Consider the following 15,364-nt stretch of genomic DNA (forward strand, 5'->3'; position numbering starts at 1 on the left):
TAGTCCCAGACTAAAATGCATGTTTGAGCTGACTTTATTTAAAAACATCTTGGCATATCTTAACATATATCAGTGTTATTGTTTTGTGTCAAGATGCACAATCTTTCTAAGGTATATTTGTAAAAACTACTTAAATGTCCTAATATTACTGCAGCCTATTGCTGGATTAATCTAAACCCTGTTTTGAAAACTGCCCCTTTAGGTACAAAGTTCTGCTTTTTAAAAGGGTAGCGCCCCAGTGACATCTGGGGACGATTTTTTTCTGACAGTGTAGTAGGACATGTGGTCTTTACTGTGGTCCGGTCATTAAGAGGTTAAATATTTTTAAGTGTCTCATTGATCGAGACCAGCTGTGAAAAATCGTTTTGGCTCAACTGTGTCTTTCAGAAGTACATGGTAAAATAATGAAAAAAGACCATTTTCATTTGCCAAATAAGTAAATTGCTAAAAATGCTATTGATTATGGCAACAAGCTGATCATTGTTGAGGGCGGATTTTAAGTGTCAAAGGTTCAGATTGAAGCACATGAACACTGACAAATTAAAGATGTGAAATAATGTGTGTGTTCATTCCTTCAATAAAGACAACATTTGACCCACTTAACAATTTTTTTAGCTTTCAAGTGCTGGTAGTGCTTATAAATCATTTTGAGAAATTGCCCCAAAGCACCCAAACAAGTGTTTATGTATATGTTTATGCATTAGGTCGAATATGTCTGTACTTGTTCTTAACGTTATATGAACAGAAGTCTATGCTATTTCCACATAGTAGATGCGCGCGTCTGTTTATCCAAAAATGTGATCCAAAAATGTATTTTTATAAATTGCATTTTAATATCTTAATATGTTATACGTTTCATTTGTATGAATTCATTTTAAAGTAATAACAAAAGTCTGTATGCCTGTACTTGTTTGTGTGTGTGTGTGTGTGTGTGTGGGCGCGCGCGCGCGCGTTTGATCACTGGGTGGAGCTGTGCGCGGCGCGGCAGCTGCAGGTCTCGCGTCTCTTCGCTCGGTTCTCTCGCTCGGTTCATTGCGGTGTCGGACGGGATGTCGCCGCAGCGGCCGTGTGTGTGATGAGGATGGTGATGATGATGGAGGAGTCAGACAGCATCCCCTGCAGCGCGGAGGACGGACTCCTGTCCAGTTGGAGATGGAACCGAACCGCCCGGGATCAGGTCCAGATCAAGCAGAAGATCCGAGATCTGCCCGGTTTATTAAAACACGGACTCAACCTGCGCAAAAAGACCGTAAGTGATCAATGCGTTTTATTACGAATGCTCACCATTTACAGCTCATTACAATGAATTAACACACCTGACATGACGGACAAATCGAATTGACACTGCTTCGAAACGCATTTAGTGGATTTCATAATGTCAGTGATTATGAAGCTCTAATGTCTTTTTCAGTCGTCGTATCTAAGGCAACAGAGATCCACGCACACACGCATATAAACACACACTTGCACACACTCGACTTTTTCATGTGCAGGAACGAAATTATTTTAAGATTATTTTTAAACTCAAATCAAATAGATTGAGTATTTTTGCAATGATTGTCTTATCTAGTAATATCGCCATTTGTCTTTATATATATATATATATATATATATATATATATATATATATAGAGAGAGAGAGAGAGAGAGAGAGAGAGAGAGAGAGAGAGAGAGAATATTGTTGTTTTTTGTGCTTCTTTCTTGTAATAATCCCTGTGTTAGCTCATAGTCTCATACCATCTTACAACAGTAAGTGTAACTGTGTTATATCAGTAGGAAATAAGATTACAGTGCTATTTCTTTGTAATTGTTTTCAAATCGACTGTTGTGTGCTATGATGAAACTCAGTTCAGTAAGCATATACAAAAATATAATGTTATTTTAAATCCGGCACAATGATATAACCACAGTATTCTTTAGAGCTCTATGCAAATGCAATGGTACATGTAATCAAGACACGTGATAATTATACAGTGCTATAGTATATGTCAAAGTACCGTGCTACTGTATTACCATCCGATACCATCACCAGACCATTGTCTTAGCATTACGACATTAATAAGGGTTACTGTAAGCAAAGATGCGATGCATCAGTATATGAAGAGTTTAGATGCAAAACCCTCTAAGTGCGTCTTGTAAATAAGCTTTTTTTAGGCAGGCTCTTATGTTTAGGTTCAGTAATTTCTCTTTAATGACAATGAAAATGTTATTAGTCAGTAACTAAAAATGACTTATTTTCACAAATGTCACTTTAGTAATTTCATTGGTATTTAAGAAATTTGACTGTCTTTCAATGCAAACCCTCTAAGTGCATGGCCTGAAACCAAAAACTTTCACTGGAGGTCCACTTCTTTGGACAAGACATTTGCAAAATCACTAAAAAGCAAATATAAACACTGCAAATGATGAATTTAAAATGCATAAATGGAGAATCTGAAGCGCAGATTAGGGAATGTTGTGATGCATATGGCTGCCATGGGTTGTATCCAAGCAATCACAAGGGACCCAAGTTTAAATGTCGTCTACGGACGTATCACATTCGTCTTCCGTGCACTTTGTGGACTTTGCTGAAAAATTGACGTGGATTCTGCCAACTGACCGGTATTTCTGAATGGCCTGACATCGGGATTCGGTGGATTTGAAGCAGTGTTTTCTTTGTTTAAAGCGCCAGCACAGGTTTCTCATGAAGTGACATAAACTTTTGTTTATCACTGGAGAAATAATTTTTAACCATCTATATGCCAGTCTATATTGCTATGGCTGTGTAAAAAATGAGTTGGCTCGCACAATTTTTGGTTGGAGAGCTTCAGGAAAGATCACATGATTTTCGGTAGGGGCCATCAATGCTCACTGTTTTTTGCATTGCATTGTGGGAATTTTTAGGGAATGACCGTTCAAGTGTACTGGAAGGATTTAGAGATTAAGACAGCCCTTAAAATGGCATATCGGTGGAGTGACTCAATCTTTAGAGGATGGAAGAAATTCATTGTTTTGTTGGTTTTTATTATTTTTCACAGCAAGGTTGTGTGCCCAGCAATGTTGCTCTCGAAGCGTAATTGCTTTTTGGAGATGTTTTTTGTTTAGAGACTTCACAGCATAAATATCATGTAGTTCTTGAGGGTTTCTTGTGTTTTGTGCTGAAGAGGTTTTGACTGTCAGGGTTCTGAGGAACAGAATGTTTGGTTCAGGCTCATTTGACTCGATTCAAGCACCCCAGCGTGATTAGAGAATTAAAATATAAAAGCCTCATTAGTACTAAATGAGAAGCAGAAATTGCACTCGTGACATTTGTTTCTTTGTTTGCTGCCTTGAGAGCAGTCAGTGGAAAATATAGAAAAAAATGATACTTCCTAACAACTTTATTTTCTGATATAAACATGCATTTTCTGTAAAGGATATGCATTGTGAAAAACAAACAAATGTGAATTAAATGAGCATAACGCTGTAACATAGATTCACAAGCAAATTACAAAAAATATGGATCTTTCGACTCATGGATAGGTAAAACATGACCAACTCAACTGTTAGGTGTAAATGTCCATATTTGATCCATCCATCAGTTCAACATCATAGTTTGTATGATGCTTAATCCTTTTCAGTTATGATGCTGTTGGAAATTTTTATTTTATTTTATATGTTCAATGTAATTTCAAATAACTTTAATACCAAAATAGAGCTTTATACTCTTTAGCTGTATGTCCACACACATTTGTGTCCATCTCATGATGGAATTTAAGGAAAACATCTTGAACAATGATATAAAGTAGTCAAGATAAATAATATATATCCGAGAACTCCATTAAGTCTTCCGGCGAGCAATAAAATGTTTCTCTGTGAGAGCCAGCATCATCCCCACATCCACATCTTTAACTGCATCCAGGACATGTGTTTCCAAGCAGGCCATATGTGACATCTCATATGGACTTCTCTGGAATTCCCTGATGGAGAAGCCACATGTAATGACATTGGCCTCATGCTGCTAAGTGGATGTGTGTGTGCGCCTCTGGATGTAATGAAATCGTAACGAGAAAGACGTGACTTGTTTGATGTCTCCATCTTGCAGTGCGCTCATCCAGAGCGACAGATTTATCCGCAAGCCATGCAAGAGAGATGCATGTGTGTGTGTGTGTGTTAGCACTAATCTCAAAGTAATCCATTTCTGACACATAATAACACACAAACTCACTGCACTCGAGACAGTGTGCACTATATAGTGACATCAGGATGCTTTTTGTCACTATCATTCTTCTTTTGCTTTTCATTTGTTTTATTTCCTCCTTCCATTTTTTCTTTTCATATCCTGTTAGTGTATGAATTTGTAAATCCTTATTACCTCTCTTTCTCTTTCTCCAGCTGCGTTTCCATTACAGATTTGTGCAAAACTTTAGCGTTATTTTCTAAATGTTGATAAAAGACAATTGCGAAATAATGGTGTTTCCGTTAACCGATGACATGCGACTGAAACATTCCAAACATCACGTCGACTGATGTTGGTAGGCAGTGTTGCATTACAAGTAACGCGCATTACGTAATAACATTACTTTTCTGAAGTAACGAGTAAAGTAACGCATTACTAAACGTACACATTAATATTTGAGTTCCTTTTTTTAAAAAGTAATGCGAGTTACTGTTCAGTTTAATTAATTCGATTTTTAAAAAATGCATATGTGCCTGAGATCAAGCCTCAGTGAAGTAAGAAAAAGTAACGCAAAAGTAACTTAAGAGTAAAGTAAGCATCACTTTCCATGAAAAGTAACTAAGTAACGCAATTAGTTACTTTTTTGGGAAGTAACTTAATATTGTAATGCATTACTTTTAAAAGTAACTTTCCACAACACTGTTGGTAGGTTTACTAATATCACATCTATCGCACTAGGCATTATTTTTAACATAAAAGACGTTATTATCCAAACATTAATGCCAAGAAAAGCCTATAGTTGTTTCTTGGAGGTAATAGTAGATTATTTAAATGAAAAGATATGTAGGTGTGTTATCCAAACATTATTGGCAAGGAAAGCCTCTTATACTTGGGAGGAGACAAGGTGTTTCTAGGAGGTTTTAGTTCATACCGCGTCATGTTCAAATACTAATTATGCGATTTACTTACATCAGGTGACCTGGAAATGCGAGTAAACTGTTTTCATTGCCATTTTGCGAAATACACTTTTTCCGAATTGCCTGAAAAATCACTTCATGTGAGCGTAAAAACTTTTTGCGATTAAAAAGGAGTTTTCGCAAAATTGACGTTTTTCCATTGCTGTATTTTCAATTCGTAATGTCTAATTGTGAAATTTAAAGGGTAATGGAAAAACAGCCAGTGTCTCATTTTTCACATTTTCAAACTAATTTTGGCAGATTTTTTTGTGACTAGTCAGATCACAAAACAATAACTTTAGGTATCATTCATGTCAAACAGTACAGAATACTTACAGTTAGTGGCTGGATGAGAAGATTGATCAAGGTATTTTTGTGGAGCAGAATGAAAAATGTGATTTTTCTTTCTGTTAAAATCCCTTTGGTTCCTCTTGCTTTTACTTATCTTTCATCCTCCATTTCCTATTCGACCCAAACAGAGTTCAGCTCCATGATCTCCAACATCAGCCTACACCAAATCAATACACTTAATCTTACACACACACAGCAGTCAAAACAAACCATATATACAGGCCTGCAGAGATCACTGGAGAGAGATGAGTGTTTGCTGATAGTCGTCTGTCTGGTAGACCTGGATGACAGATCACATCAAACCATCGCAGTCTGATACAATCACAAACATTCCCTGGAATTCAAACGTCTGGACGTCTTCATAGTGCTTTGATGTTAAAATTGATAATAGATTGATAATAACCATGGTTGTCTGAGGACACCTGGTCGGGGGGTGTTGTGTGTTTTTTTTGTAATAGTAAGGGTGTTTTCAGACCTCTAGATCGATTGATTTGTTCTGAAATCAGGGGTTAAATGGCTACAATGTTTCAATTTCATATTGGTTCGGTCCATATTAACAAGGCAAACTAGAATTTGTTAATGCGAGTATGAAAGTCACATACGAGTAAACGTAGGCGGGACATTCTTACCATGTACCTATTGTAGAGAAGAGCAATTAAAAGACATTTTATCAGGAACAAGTGCGCATTGGTTTTAAATACCGTTGATGTGCAGATATTTCCATGGTTAACTCTTTCCTTGTCAATTAAGAGAAAATGCTTGCCTGCCAATGACAAGTTTTTCCGGCAATCCATATTTCCGCTATTATCCACTAGTGCTGTGTTCAGAGTAAGGGATAATGTAGAGGCAGCCGGTAGTTATCGGGAAATAAGCCCCGACAGTGTGATCAGGACTGAAGGGGCTTATTTACCTGATAACTACCGGCTGGCTCTACATTATCCCGCTTATTACACGGCTACTTGCCACATAAGAAAAAAAACTGGACATGAATATGAATTTGAAACATTTTATTGGCATATTTGTTTTAAATTAATATTTTTATCCTTCCGCGAAACTTTGCACAGATGCATAAAATGATCGTAATACCTTATTAAGATCTTCTGCTTCATACTTGTCTGTCTCCATTTTTTTCTCTTTTAGCCAGTCTTTGAGAAGTTTTAATGCCCATTCTGTATTTTTTTGTGTGTTGGCTTCGTAGCTGTCATGCTCTATTTTGTCAAGTTCAGTCTCAGTAAGCTCTCTGTGCCTTGTCGTTGTTCGTTCTTCTATTCACTGTTTAAATGTTTTGTTTTTTCCGTACATGTTAAAATTAATGTCAAACTTTTTCCATTCTTAATTGTGGTTGTCCAGTGTTTGTCACAAGATGGCGCCAAACAGTAATCTTTGTTGGCACGGAGGGATTTAAAACATACAAGTAGTCCGGCTATGCGTTATTACTTTGGAGCGGTTATTATTTGAAAAGAACGAACCTGCAAATGTCTCAACTGACCAATCAGAATCAAGCATTCCAGAGAGCCGTGTAATAAATATCGATATGACACTACATCGTCATGAACGCCTGACGATGCGCGCATCGATACAGCCCCTTTCGTATCGTTTCGGATGCACATTTGAAAGTAGTAGTATGCAACTATTTTCTCATTTGTTTGCTCAAAATTTGGTATTTTTGAAGAAACCTAGTACCTACCCAAATTTGAGAGGTGATAAAAAGAGAACAAATAAATGTTGGATGAAAGTTTTAGTGTGAAAGCAGAGGGTCTGTTCTTTCATTTGATATTTTGTATGTTTATGTATTTAAAGAAAACATTTTCTGGAAGGCATTAAACTTTTGTGAAAATCATAAAAGATGTTTTTTTTTTTAAAGCTGGCAGGGAAAGAGTTAAAAAAGCAATAAAAGCCTGTTCTTTGGTCCATTGGGTCGGTTTGCTTTTATACTTGTGGGCGTTTCAAACGAAACGCGGCAAGTGGTGGAATCACTGCATGGCTACAGCTTTTCTTGTATAGTGGAAGCATTTTGTGCAGCATTTAGTGGAAATATGTTTATCCTCAGCGGTGCCTGCCGTGAAGAGTCATGTTCATGGAAGGGGCAGGATTAACTGGCCCCATTTTGCCTCTTTCCGCACGTCTCCTATTGAAAATGAACTTGACACTCGTGACTGCCGTGTACAGTGTGAAACGCCCATTATACAGAACCGCTCCAGAGGTCATTTGCAATTTGGTTTTTATGCGGATCCGAGCACGATTGCCGTGTTTGCATATGCCTAAACGAACCGAACCAAGGTAGAAAATGCACCAGGTTCAGAAACAAAGGCTCAGGTCTGAAAACACCCTAGTTTCTATCCCATTTTCAAGCCATTTATAGGTTGACTTAAAGAAGATTGTATAAACATCCTTTGGTGCCTTTAAAATGTTGCAACACTTACAGTTTAGTGCTCTCAGTACTGTTTTACACATTTCACCGCGTTTAAATCCATTCAGCAGATCTTCACCTCGTATGGGTCTGCCAGACAGTGAACAGATTGCGCATTGAACGTGACTACAATATAGATAAAGAATAAATGCGAATGTGACTATCCAGTTATGCAATATTATACTTTTTTTTCTCTTGTATAATAAGGCGAAATGTGATCAAAATAAGACTAAAAGAATGAATGTAGGTCAAAACATCTGATCTGAGGTCTTATTCTTATAATGAATCCTCCGTTCAGCCCTGTCCACTTAAAATGATGAGATTTTCTACCTAACAAGCTTTGCTCTCATTTAACGCCGCTTTACACGAGCACAGAGATTTATACTGTACAATCTTTTCAGACATGGTACAATGGTAATATCATGTTGTTTGGGCATGTACCCTGTTTCTCTCTGTATGTATAGTTGGTGTTTGTTGACCTGTTTTCTCATGGATTGGTAACCTGTTTCTCTTTTTTTTTTATAATTGTGCAGCAGTCACCTGATACCGTCCCAGGACCCAGCACGGGTGTCACACCCAGACCTAAGGTAATAAACTGCACCCTACAACTGTTACGAAAGAGCCTAGTGCTTTTTCCCATATAGTCATCCGTGTTTGGAGTTCATCCCAGAGGAAAAAAATTGCACATCGCTAGACGACAATGAGATTAATTGGAGACATATTGAGCTTTTCTCAATACGAACTCAAACATTTCATACTTGAGCTGTGCCGTCCACATTTATTTAATAACTCTGTGTTATTACTGTACGTCTCATTTGTGCCTGTCTATATTTCTATAAAGTAATATTAGGAGAAGCCGTTGAAACGTAACTCATAATTCAATGAAATGTAAAGTGTTCCTCTGGTGTGATGGTCTTGTATCTCCTCTCGTCTCATTAGAGTCCCTGAAGCTCTTTTAATCCAGACATGAGCTCTGTGAAGTGTTTTAATCGCTCCTGAGTGACGCTGATACGAGTGTGTATATATATAAAGATATATCAGATACACGATCAAACTAATAAAAGAGACAAAGTCAGGAGCTCTGGAGGCTCTCTAAAGAGTTTCTGTTTGATACGGCATCACAAATAGTCGAGATAATGATTAATAGAGATTAATATCTACTGTAGGATGAGACAATGGGCTCGTTCACACTGCATATAAATTTGGTTGTCACTTTACCTTTTAATGCTTAATCCTGTTCTGTAAACACACACACACCAGTAATTTTCTACAACCAAATCAAGTCCCGCAAAATGAAGGTAGTGACAATCGCTTTTAGAGAAACTCTGCACAGTGTGTACATAACCGAACTGAACAACTAGTTGTTGATGAAGTATTTAAACGTGCATCCTGAACATGCCTCGAAGGAAAAACGTTTTCTGTATGCGTGTTGCAGAAATAGACGACTATTTGCTTACTAGGGTTGCCAGATCTTGCACGAAAAAAAAACAAGAAAAATCCAATAATAAACCGATCAAAGATCAATATATTGGGACCTGCACCTTCTCACTGTAATAACGCCAAAAACTTCCAAAAGCCATAAATGGTTAAGCGCCACAACAGTTTGTAAGTAAGAGGACCTGGCAACACTGCAAGACAGAGCTCTGTGGAGCAGCCTCATAAATGCATACAAGACACAACATCAAGGCGGAGATTATTTGCAAAACATAATGCTGTGACATTATTTTGGTCAAATCTGTGATATGTGGTATGGTTACCTCTGTGTCAATCATCTCATTTTCTGGAGTCTTCTTCCCACAGACATGGAGCTATTATGTAGGGGATTCACTCCCGCATGGGTTTTCAAACTTTATAATGGCAAAAACCCCGAAATATGATGAACCTTTTATGAGGGAACCTCTTCCTAAAATATATATCCATTTCTTCATGTGTTGCATGATAAAAATTTAACCAAACTGTTGTGGTGGTGCTTAACTGGCACTTTTTTTGGGCTTGGCTCATGAAGAGATTGAGTTTTTGGTGTTATTAAAGTAAAAAGGTGCCATTGCGGTATTTTAGTCTTTTGCTGTATTTTTGGTGAAGTATTTGGATTTATTTCCGTTTATTGCAACATGATCTCACAGCGTGTCGCGTTATAGTCATGAAAAATTTTATTCATTTATTTGTGTCCATGGCACGAAATTCAGCTTTTTTGTGCCTTGAGCACTAATGTCTTTTTCATGTCACTCAGCACGAATTTCTATAAATAGTTTTTCATGTCTGTAAACTAAAATGTTAAAACTATTCTCACCTGGAGTTGGGGTTGAGAGTTGGGGTTTGGGTTAGGATGTCATGGGAGAAGAGACGTGTGATTTCCATGATGAACGCTTAAACACTTAACATTAACTAGTTGTTTAGTTTACTTTGGTTGTGTACACACTATGAAATATTAATTCGTCAGTATGATGTGGTTTTTGTCACTCCCATAAATTACAGAAGTGCGTGTGTACAGAACGGGATTAAACACTTAGGGGGCGTGCACACCAAAGCTTTTACGCCTGCAGCCGGCGCATGTTTTCTATTGTTTCCAATGGAAGCTCTGCGTTTTTCAAATTCGCCAGCAGCTGGCGGTTTTCTTCCGCGCTGAAAACCGGCGCTCGTCAGTTTTTCCGCACTGAGCGCGTAAATATTCAAAAATATTCAACTTTGGGTGAAAAGCTCCGACCGTCAATGCCAGTTCTCACACGGCTGTCCAATCACAGTGGAGGAGGGGCGGGACATTACCACAGCAACCAACCAGCTCACAGCTAAAGTATCACAGCTACCAAAGTGTTCAGCTGAAGAAAGCTGGCACTTAGCTGAAAAAACAGCTGGCATTTGGCGTTTTCCAGGCGTTTTCAGCCGCGTTTAAAAGTTTTGGTGTGCAGAACCCCTTAAAGGGGAAGTGACAGACGCTGCAGTGTGTACAGGGCCTTAGTGCATGAATTTTACAATGTGCTGGCATTGTAATATATCTTTTATTTCAGTACGCAATTTATAATTTAACCGATCCATTTTCTAATATCCATTTTAGTATAAACCATTGTGAGTTATTCGATGGGTCAAATGTCACATTCTGATGTCATGACCTGATGTGGAGAGGCGTCTATGTGAAGGTTTCGGTATAGATTCTTATTAAACATGATCAATAATCCTGAAGGTGCTTTTGAGGCAATCGGTGAGCTATAGATTAACTGAGCAGAGAGAGAACGAGAGAAGGAAGCAGGAAGCATGATATAAATAAACAGATATGGAAATTTTGGTTGACACAGCAGAAAAACAAACACATATGGGAGGTGATGTCATTGCTTTATGTCTGTGAGGAGTGAATGTGGTTACACCTGCTGTATCTAATTGGAAAAATATCATAGATTATATCATATATTAGATATTTTCATAGCCTGGCTAACATCAGACCAGTCTCATAGAAGTGGTCATGAGAAGTGGTCTCGTATTAGAGGCTGTGATTGGTTCCCTATTCAAGGCGAAAAATTGGTCCATGGTTTCCATGCTAGACTTGCAGCTTGAATAAATTTGCGCGCAAGGCAGCATAGGGAAACCCAGGCTATATTTTTCAGCAAATTTAAACTTCATTTAATCTCACTTGCTTTCTAGGAGAAACAATTCGGATATCTGATTCATTTCATTACATTTGTTGTATTTTTATGCATTCACACATCACAATGTGATCTCTCTCACGTACAGACGTGCTCACAGAGTTTTCCCTGTGCTGGACGTGCGCTGAGAAATGCTTTTCTCTCTCATGGGCCGTATCCGGCGAAAGACAAGATTCACCTCGCCCGGATAATCAGGTAAACGTGTCCACACACTGGAGTGCGATTGTTATATATTTATATATGGTGAATGTGTGATGAATTTAACTTGGTGTGGTGTTTAAGGTGTGCTTGTCAAATGCAAGATCAATGTGACTTCAGTGAAGGTGTAAATGTGTGTTAGCCTGACTCATGAGCTGTCACTTAGCATTGTATCAGATGGCCGCTGTCCAAGCTTCACTTTGATTGGATAAAAATGTCCTATCTGAAGGTGGAGTGTGAATATGTGACATCTGAACACAGTATTACACATCAGCGCACACACACGTCCACTAGATGATCCTTATAAAAGATGTGTGTTTGTGCAGGAGGAGTTATGTCGGTGTGGAGTTGGTGCAGTGGCTCCTGGAACAGTGCGTTTCAGTTCAGTGCCGGATAATGGCGTCACGTGTCTGGCAGGTGCTCCTGGAGCTGGGAATACTACACTCGGGTAAAACACACACACACACACGTGCATGCATGCTATCTTTCACAAACACACATACGAATACACCCATGCATATGCACGCACACACAAATGCACACAGATTTCTGGAGGTTGGCAAAAAGGCAATTCAGTGTTTGTGCAGCATCCTTTATACTTAGTATGCAGTATCCATACTGTGCACAATCATTACATTTTGTATACTCAGTACGTATAATATCTAGGTTGCCAAAGCATGCATTTTCAACGTAACAAATTAACTGCAATGTTAGTCACAATGTTAACATCGCATTTGAGATGGGACATGAATGGTGGTCCCTATATTTTTAAATCTGGATCCTTTCACACATCAACCGTGTCTCTCTGTCTCTCCTCTGCAGTGGACCAGCGGGTGGTGTTCGAAGACTCAAACACGTACTATCAGTTCTCATTTGAAGAGTGTGACGCTCAAGGCTGTGAATTCAGAAATGAGGAGGAATGGCAAAATGGAGTTCGTCTTCTGCTTCAGATCGTACCCTACGTCCAGTTCAGGGTCGTCAGTCCGTGAGTACAAACGCACACACGCATGAGCTCGGTGGCTGCGTTTGAAATGATCTACTACTATACTGCTGTACTATTTTTGGAGCGCGCAGTATATATAAGAGACTTGCTGTATAGAAAAACCAGATGATCATTTGTCAAAGCGTGCATTATACAACCGGAGCAGACTGCATGCAATACTTCAATGTGACACCAGATGCAGTTTCATTTGGATTGATTCTTGATTCTGTGTTTGATCAGACTGCTATCACAACAAATGCAAAGATGCAAAAAACCTTGAATATTTAAATATCACTCAAATTGCATAATTAAATATATAAGGTCATGTGACAACAATTTGCCATGCTATTGCTATTGGTTTAAAAATGGATTGTTGTTGTTTCACATGCTATATCATTTCTTGGGATTCTAGTCTCAACAGCTGATTTGGTTACAGCTCTTTTGTTTCTTTAGTTGTGCATTGATCCCCTATAAGGACATAAATTTGTATGTTAGTTATATTGGTTTGCATATACAGACCTATAGAAAGCATGACCTTCGTGACTCAGTTGAGATAAGTTATTTCAGTGGCGGAGCAGATTATTACACTTTTAATAGATTTTGATGAAAGATTATTAAGATAAACATGTTTTTTGCTGAAAAATCATGCACAGTAAGAGCAGGAGTGTGTTTTTAAAGGGGCCATGGCAAAAAAATCGACTTTTTCCATGTTTAAGTGCTATCATTGGGTCCCCAGTGCTTCTATCAACCTAGAAAATGTGAAAAAGATCAACTCAGTTACTTAGTTTTGATAAACCATTCTCTACAAGCACATGAAAAAATAGGTCATTGAAATTTGGCTCTCCTTATGTCATAAGGAGCTCTTATTATAATAATACCGCCCCTTAATTTGCACTATCCAACCACAGCACTGCCATTTAGTGCAGAGAAAAGCACAAATGAGTTTTAATTGCAACAGACCACCATCATTGTGATCAGTGTTTGAATTTCATCCGCTCATTTGCATTTTAAAGGACACACCCAAAACGGCACATTTTTGCACACACCTGCAAAGTGCCAATTTTAACATGTTATAATAAATTATCTATATGGTATTTTAAGCTAAAACTTCTCATATGTGCTCTGAAGACAGTAAAGATTGATTTGACATCTTAAAAAAGTCTTGTGCCATGTCCCCTTTAAGAAAATAAATACAGAAGCACCTCGATGTGGTGTTTCTGTAGACCTGCTGGGAGATTTCAGCGGTCTGTTTTGTTAGCGGTGAAGGGCGGACTCGATATCGCAGCGAGATGTGATAGATTAAATTTGAACAGACAGTTGATGTCATTTTCGGGAAGGTGAACATGGGATGGCGTTCCGTGTCCGCGCTTTTCTTCCTGACAGAATTGGAAGTGACACAGCTCGGCCCCGGCGACACCAGACGGCGGGTCGCTCGATTCCGTTCGGCTCCACCGAGCTGCGGTTCGACCTCAATCAGCCAGAATCTCTTTGCCTCCAGGTTTCATCTCACACACGCAGAAGAGACTAGAGATGTTTTACGGCAGAAATTAGATCCTGCCAGTGAAACCGTACTGCGGTAATCTGGACTGCAGTTTACAGTGAATGAGATGATTGAATCTGTGATAAAGAAATCCAGAAAGTTAATCAGTGAATCAGCACTTTCTGCTACATCACAAACCCAAACAGGTTTTTGTGAAAGTGACACAAGAAAATAGGTTGTTTGTAAGTGACAGAAGATGCATTTAGTGAATAGAGGAGCCCAGGATTGCTGTTAGGTTTGACAATTTCCATTTAATGTGATGAAAGTTTTTTTCTGCCAATTTACCATTCATTATAGAAAACTGTATGCAAAATATGTGCCAAAACAAAGTATTTCATTTTCAAGGTGATTGTAAGGAAAATCTGCATTTTCCCTGTCAAATAAAAAATAAAATGCAATTGATGATTTGACATTTCATTTTCACTACAATTTCGAGGCAAGACTGCTAATATTAAACTTATAAGGTAAATGTGAAAAAGAAACTTCACATACATAATATTCAACTTCTATGCAAATGCTATGTTAATTAGTGGGTGGGGTTTACTTGTTGTGTTGCCAACTTCCTACATTTAGTGACTATTAGACCCCTTTAGCAATGTGTTTTACAAAAAAGCGACTACTAACATATGTAGCAACTGTTAGCTTCACATTAGCGTACACATTCTGTGCCGCCCGTACCGCGCCATGAGTGCCATGTCTACCTTTCCCAGTGAAATTAAAAAATAAAACCACCACATTTTTTTATTATAGAACATTGTATGCAAAATATGTGCCAATATTGAAAATTAAATTATTTGATTTGAATTTTAAAGGTGATTATAATGCATCTTTCCTTTGGTGATTAGACATTTTATTTTCATAAAAAATTGGCAGAAGAAACCTTCCATACAGTTTATGCTAGCAATCCATTTTATATTATCTCTGTTTCTGATAAAGAAAGTGACAAGCTTGTCAAGTATGCAATGCATACTCGAAATGTGTAACCTAACCCTAAACAAATAAATAGTCGCAACCATGAGATTCGAATGGCAACTCTCGGGTTACAAGCACAATTCTCTAACCAATAACACTTTTCCTTCTCTTGTTAGTTTAATAAAGAAATGATATCAGAAATGTGATTAATGCCACTGGCATAGGGTGTCATGTTTGTGCAT

The 15,364-nt window shown here is 38.1% G+C and overlaps 1 protein-coding gene across 1 annotated transcript in view; it reads left to right on the forward strand.

Moving 5' to 3' along the window:
- Nucleotides 1-519: 519 nt before the first annotated feature.
- Nucleotides 520-15,364, forward strand: part of rapgef5a (Rap guanine nucleotide exchange factor (GEF) 5a) — a 62,133-nt gene continuing 47,288 nt past the window's right edge. The window contains exons 1-5 of the mRNA XM_055219824.2: nt 520-1,249; nt 8,389-8,442; nt 11,579-11,685; nt 12,015-12,136; nt 12,511-12,673. Coding sequence (XP_055075799.1) covers nt 1,076-1,249; nt 8,389-8,442; nt 11,579-11,685; nt 12,015-12,136; nt 12,511-12,673 — 620 coding nt within the window. The 5' untranslated portion in view covers nt 520-1,075. The remainder of the gene's footprint in view (nt 1,250-8,388; nt 8,443-11,578; nt 11,686-12,014; nt 12,137-12,510; nt 12,674-15,364) is intronic.

Source organism: Misgurnus anguillicaudatus, chromosome 20 (genome assembly GCF_027580225.2).
Source record: "Misgurnus anguillicaudatus chromosome 20, ASM2758022v2, whole genome shotgun sequence".
Taxonomy (NCBI): domain Eukaryota; kingdom Metazoa; phylum Chordata; class Actinopteri; order Cypriniformes; family Cobitidae; genus Misgurnus; species Misgurnus anguillicaudatus.